Consider the following 7,028-nt stretch of genomic DNA (forward strand, 5'->3'; position numbering starts at 1 on the left):
ACACGTCCTTGTCCCAGGGAGCCCTGAGGACACAGGGGACCCCAGGGGATGTGTCCCCATCCTGGTGGACCCTTAGTGACATGTCCCCATCCTTGGGGACATGAGCGTGGCCACCTGGGTGGCCGTGGAGATGGGCACCAAACTGGGCAACGAGGTGACACGGGGACACGGGGGGGACACGGGGACACGGGGGGGGACATGGGGACACGGGGGTGAAGGACACATGGACACGGAGTAGGACGTGGGGACATGGAGGGGGACATGGGGGCATGGAGCCCCAGGGACGCAAGGGGTGTGGGACACCATGAGGGGTGGCCCTGGTGACCTGAAGGTGGCACAGGGGACCTTGGGGACAGTAGGGGACCCTGGGGACATGTCCTTGTCCCAGGGAGCCCTGAGGACACAGGGGACCCCAGGGGATGTGTCCCCATCCTGGTGGACCCCAAGGAAGGTGTCCCCATCTTAGTGACCTTAGGGACATGTCCTTGTCCCAGGGAACCCCAAGGACACAGGGGACCCCAGGGGACATGTCCCCACCCTGGTGGACCTCAAGGAAGATGTCCCCACCTTAGGGACCTTAGGGACACGTCCTTGTCCCAGGGAACCCTGAGGAGCACAGGGGACCCCAGGGGACGTGTCCCCCCCTGGGTGACCCCAAGGAAGATGTCCCCATCTTGGGGACACGTCCTTGTCCCAAGGACGCTTGAGGAGCACATGGGACCCCAGGGGATGTGTCCCCATCCTGGTGGACCCCAAGGAAGGTGTCCCCACCCTGGGTGACCCCAAGGAAGATGTCCTCACTTTGGGGACACGTCCTTGTCCCAGGGACCCCTGAGGAGCACAGGGGACCCCAGGGAACATGTCACCGCTCAGGATGACCCCAAGGAAGATGTCCCCATATTGGGGACATGTCCTTGTCCCAGGGACCCCTGAGGAGCAGAGGGGACCCCAGGGGACATGTCCCCATCCTGGGTGACCCCAAGAAAGATGTCCCCATCCTTGGGGACCTTGGGGACATTTCCTTGTCCCAGGGACCCCTGAGGAACATGGGGGACCCTAACGACGTGTCCCCACCCCAGAGGACGTGTCCCCACCCTGGGGACCCTGGGGACACATCCCCATCCCAGGCCACCCCAGGCCAAGCCAGGGGACTCCAGGGGACAATTCACGAGGGTTGTGGGACACCCTGAGGGGTGGCCCTGGTGACCTGAGGGTGGCACAGGGGACCTTGGGGACAGTAGGAGACCTTGGGGACATGTCCTCGTCCCAGGGAGCCCTGAGGACACAGGGGACCCCAAGGGACGTGTCCCCATCCTGGTGGACCCCAAGGAAGGGGTCCCCATCTTAGTGACCTTAGGGACATGTCCTTGTCCCAGGGAGCCCCAAGGACACAGGGGGCCCCAGGGGATGTGTCCCCATCATGGTGGACCCCAAGGAAGATGTCCCCACCTTGGGGACATGTCCTTGTCCCAGAGACTCTTGAGGAGCACAGGGGACCCCAGGGGACGTGTCCCCATCCTAGGGGACCTCAAGGAAGGTGTCCCCATCTTAGGGACCCTGAGGACACATCCTTGTCCCAGGGAACCCCAAGGACACAGGGGACCTCAGGGGACATGTGCCCACCCTGTGTGACCCCAAGGAAGATGTCCCCACCTTGGGGACCTTGGGGACATGTCCTTGTCCCAGGGAACCCTAAGGACACAGGGAACCCCAAGGAAGATGTCCCCATCTTGGGGACATGTCCTTGTCCCAGAGACCCTTGAGGAGCACAGGGGACCCCAGGGGATGTGTCCCCATCCTGGTGGACCCCAAGGAAGATGTCCCCATCCTTGGGGACCTTGGGGATACGTCCTTGTCCCAGGGACCCCAGAGGACACAGAGGACCCCAGGGGACATGTTCCCATCCTGGGTGACCCCAAGGAAGATGTCCCCATCTTGGGGACATGTCCTTGTCCCAAGGATCCCTGAGGAGCACATGGGACCCCAGGGGACGTGTCCCCGTCCTGGGGGACCCCAAGGAAGATGTCCCCACCTTGGGGACACGTCCTTGTCCCAGGGAACCCTAAGGACACAGGGGACCCCAGGGGACATGTCCCCATCCTAGGGGACCTCAAAGAAGGTGTCCCCACCTTATGGACCTTGGGGACACGTCCTTGTCCCAGGGAACCCCAAGGACACAGGGGACCCCAAGGAAGATGTCCCCATCTTGGGGGCACGTCCTTGTCCCAGGGAACCCTGAGGAGCACATGGGACCCCAGGGGACGTGTCCCCATCCTAGGGGACCTCAAGGAAGATGTCCCCACCTTGGGGACCTTGGGGACATGTCCTTGTCCCAGAGACCCCTGGTGTCCCCATCTTAGGGACCCTGAGGACACATCCTTGTCCCAGGGAACCCCAAGGAAGATGTCCCCATCCTTGGGGACCTTGGGGACATTTCCTTGTCCCAGGGACCCCTGAGGAACATGGGGGACCCTAACGACGTGTCCCCACCCCAGAGGACGTGTCCCCACCCTGGGGACCCTGGGGACACATCCCCATCCCAGGCCACCCCAGGCCAAGCCAGGGGACTCCAGGGGACAATTGGGGACCACCGAGGTGGGGATGGGCTCTGAGGGTGGGGGAGAGGGGGGGTGCTGAGGGACCTGGGGAGGGGGACAGCAGTGCCACCGGGGCGGGGGGTGACATGTCCCTTGTCCCCAGGTCGGGTACAGCATCCGCTTCGAGGACTGCACGTCGGAGAGGACGGTGCTCAAGTACATGACGGACTGGGGACATGTCCTTGTCCCAAGGATCCCTGAGGAGCACATGGGACCCCAGGGGACGTGTCCCCGTCCTGGGGGACCCCAAGGAAGATGTCCCCACCTTGGGGACACGTCCTTGTCCCAGGGAACCCTAAGGACACAGGGGACCCCAGGGGACATGTCCCCATCCTAGGGGACCTCAAAGAAGGTGTCCCCACCTTATGGACCTTGGGGACACGTCCTTGTCCCAGGGAACCCCAAGGACACAGGGGACCCCAAGGAAGATGTCCCCATCTTGGGGGCACGTCCTTGTCCCAGGGAACCCTGAGGAGCACATGGGACCCCAGGGGACGTGTCCCCATCCTAGGGGACCTCAAGGAAGATGTCCCCACCTTGGGGACCTTGGGGACATGTCCTTGTCCCAGAGACCCCTGAGGAACATGGGGGACCCTAACAACGTGTCCCCACCCCAGGGGACCACCGAGGTGGGGAAGGACTCTGAGGGTGGGGAGGAGGGGGGGGTGTTGAGGGACCTGGGGAGGGGGACAGCAGTGCCACCGAGGCGGGGGGTGACATGTCCCTTGTCCCCAGGTCGGGTACAGCATCCGCTTCGAGGACTGCACGTCGGAGAGGACGGTGCTCAAGTACATGACGGACGGGATGTTGCTGCGGGAGTTCCTGACGGAGCCCGACCTCGGCTCCTACAGGTGGCCTTGGGGACACCGGGGACACCCCGGGGACATGGGGGACACCCCGGGGACATGGGGGACACTGGGGGTGGTGGGGATACCAGGGACATTGGGGACATCAGGGGCATTGGGGACATTGGGGACATGGAGGTGTCAGGGGAGCGTGGAGGGATTGGGGATGTTGGGGACAGCGTAGGCTGGGGGACCTTGGGGACACCTTGGGGACATCAGGGATATTGGGGACACTGGAGGTGGTGGGGACACCAGGGACATTGGGGACATCGGGGACACTGGGGGCACTGGGGACATGGGGGACATTGGGGACATCAGGGGCATTGGGGACGGTGGGGACATGGAGGCGTTGGGGGAGAGCGGAGGGATTGGGGATGTAGCATAAACTGGGGGACCTTGGGGACATTGGGGACACCTTGGGGACATTGGGGACATCAGGGACACTGGGGGTGGTGGGGACACCAGGGACATTGGGGACATCAGGGGCATTGGGGACGTTGGGGACATAGGGGTGTCAGGGGAGAGTGGAGGGATTGGGGATGTTGGGGACAGCGTAGGCTGGGGGACCTTGGGGACACGTTGGGGACATCAGGGATATTGGGGACACTGGAGGTGGTGGGGACACCAGGGACATTGGGGACATTGGGGACATCAGGGATACTGGGGGTGGTGGGGACACCAGGGACATGTTGGGGACATTGGGGACATCAGGGGCATTGGAGATGTTGGGGACAGTGTGGGTTGGGGGACCTTGGGGACATTGGGGACACGTTGGGGACACTGGGGACACCTTGGGGACATCAGGGACACCGGGGGTGCTGGGGACATCAGGGACATTGGGGACATGTTGGGGACATTGGGGACATGGGGGTGTTGGGGGAGAGCGGAGGGGTTGGGGATGTGGAGGACAGCATAGGTTGGGGGACCCTGGGGACATGTTGGGGACCTTGGGGACATCAGGGACACTGGGGGTGGTGGGGACACCAGGGACATTGGGGACATTTAGGACATCAGGGGCATTGGGGGTCCCTAGGACATGGAGGTGTCAGGGGAGAGTGGAGGGATTGGGGATGTGGAGGACAGCATAGGTTGGGGGACCTTGGGGACACGTTGGGGACATCAGGGACACTGGGGGTGGTGGGGACATCGAGATGCTGGAGGAGAGCGGAGGGATTGGGGACATGGACAGCATAGGCTGGGGGACCTTGGGGACACGTTGGGGACCTTGGGGACATCAGGGACCTTGGGGACATCAGGGACATCAGGGACACAGGGCTGGGGACAATAAGGAGTGGGGAGGGGTTAAGGGACAGTGGGGACACAGGGGGGACACAGCGGGGGGGCTGCGTGTCCCCAGCACCATCCCTGTCCTTGGTCTGACTGGTGGCACTTTGGTGTCCCTGTTGTCCCCATGTCCCTATGCCCATCCCTGTGTCCCCACACGTGTCCCTGTGTCCCCATACCTGTCCCCATGCCTGTCCCCATGTACATGGAGGTGTCAGGGGAGAGTGGAGGGATTGGGGATGTGGAGGACAGCATAGGTTGGGGGACCTTGGGGACACGTTGGGGACATCAGGGACACTGGGGGTGGTGGGGACATCGAGATGCTGGAGGAGAGCGGAGGGATTGGGGACATGGACAGCATAGGCTGGGGGACCTTGGGGACACGTTGGGGACCTTGGGGACATCAGGGACCTTGGGGACATCAGGGACATCAGGGACACAGGGCTGGGGACAATAAGGAGTGGGGAGGGGTTAAGGGACAGTGGGGACACAGGGGGGACACAGCGGGGGGGCTGCGTGTCCCCAGCACCATCCCTGTCCTTGGTCTGACTGGTGGCACTTTGGTGTCCCCGTTGTCCCCATGTCCCTATGCCCATCCCTGTGTCCCCACACGTGTCCCTGTGTCCCCATACCTGTCCCCATGCCTGTCCCCATGCCTGTCCCCATGTCCCCACGTGTCCCTGTGCCTGTCCCCATGTCCCTATGCCCATCCTCCTGTCCCCCACCTCTCCCCATGTCCCCATACCTCTCCCCATGTCCCCATACCTGTCCCCTATGTCTGTCCCCATGTCCCCACGCCTGTCCCCTATGCCTGTCCCCATGTCCCTATGCCCATCCTCCTGTCCCCCACCTCTCCCCATGTCCCCACACATGTCCCCTGTGTCTGTCCCCATGTCCCCCTGCCTGTCCCCATGTCCCTATGCCCATCCTCCTGTCCCCCACCTCTCCCCATGTCCCCATACCTCTCCCCATGTCCCCATACCTCTCCCCATGTCCCCATACCTCTCCCCATGTCCCCATACCTCTCCCCATGTCCCCATACCTCTCCCCATGTCCCCATACCTCTCCCCATGTCCCCATACCTCTCCCCATGTCCCCATACCTCTCCCCATGTCCCCATACCTCTCCCCATGTCCCCATACCTCTCCCCATGTCCCCATACCTCTCCCCATGTCCCCATACCTCTCCCCATGTCCCCATACCTCTCCCCATGTCCCCATACCTCTCCCCATGTCCCCATACCTCTCCCCATGTCCCCATACCTCTCCCCATGTCCCCATACCTCTCCCCATGTCCCCATACCTCTCCCCATGTCCCCATACCTCTCCCCATGTCCCCATACCTCTCCCCATGTCCCCATACCTCTCCCCATGTCCCCATACCTCTCCCCATGTCCCCATACCTCTCCCCATGTCCCCATACCTCTCCCCATGTCCCCATACCTCTCCCCATGTCCCCATACCTCTCCCCATGTCCCCATACCTCTCCCCATGTCCCCATACCTCTCCCCATGTCCCCATACCTCTCCCCATGTCCCCATACCTCTCCCCATGTCCCCATACCTCTCCCCATGTCCCCATACCTCTCCCCATGTCCCCATACCTCTCCCCATGTCCCCATACCTCTCCCCATGTCCCCATACCTGTCCCCATGCCTGTCCCCATGTCCCCATGCCCATCCTCCTGCCCCCCACCTCTCCCCATGTCCCCACACGTTTCCCCTATGCCTCTCCCCATGTCCCCCTGCCTCTCCCCATGTCCCCATACCTGTCCCCATGTCCCCACATGTGTCCCCTATACCTGTCCCCATGTCCCCACGCCTGTCCTCCCACCTCTCCCTGTGTCCCTGCGTGTCCCCCTGCCTGTCCCCATTTCCCTGTGCTTGTCCCCATACCCGTCCCCATGTCCCCATACCTGTCCCCATGTCCCTGTGCTTGTCCCCATACCTGTCCCCATGTCCCTATGCCCATCCCCGTGTCCCCCCTCTTTTCCCCATGTCCCCACGCCTGTTCTCCCACCTCTCCCTGTGTCCCCACGTGTCCCCATACCTGTCCCCATGTCCCCACACGTGTTCCTGTGTCCCCATACCTGTCCTCTATGTCTGTCCCCATGTCCCCGTGCCTGTCCCCATGTCCCTGTGCATGTCCCTGTGTCCCCACACGTGTCCCCTATGCCTGTCCCCATGTCCCCACACATGTCCCCACGCCTGTCCTTCCACCTCTCCCTGTGTCCCCACATGTCCCCATGCCTGTCCCCACACCTCCATACCTCTCCCTGTGTCCCCACATGTCCCCATGCCTGTC

General features: G+C 63.0%; 1 protein-coding gene across 1 annotated transcript in view; it reads left to right on the forward strand.

Moving 5' to 3' along the window:
- The window catches only part of LOC106898700 (putative pre-mRNA-splicing factor ATP-dependent RNA helicase DHX16), a gene marked incomplete at its 3' end in the record, with an annotated part of 22,558 nt that extends 19,110 nt beyond the window's left edge, over positions 1-3,448 (forward strand). Inside the window, exon 4 of the mRNA XM_014960110.1 lies at positions 3,333-3,448. Coding sequence (XP_014815596.1) covers positions 3,333-3,448 — 116 coding nt within the window. The remainder of the gene's footprint in view (positions 1-3,332) is intronic.
- Positions 3,449-7,028: the final 3,580 nt, after the last annotated feature.

Source organism: Calidris pugnax, unplaced genomic scaffold (assembly GCF_001431845.1).
Source record: "Calidris pugnax isolate Ruff unplaced genomic scaffold, ASM143184v1 scaffold548, whole genome shotgun sequence".
Classification (NCBI taxonomy): Eukaryota; Metazoa; Chordata; class Aves; order Charadriiformes; family Scolopacidae; genus Calidris; species Calidris pugnax.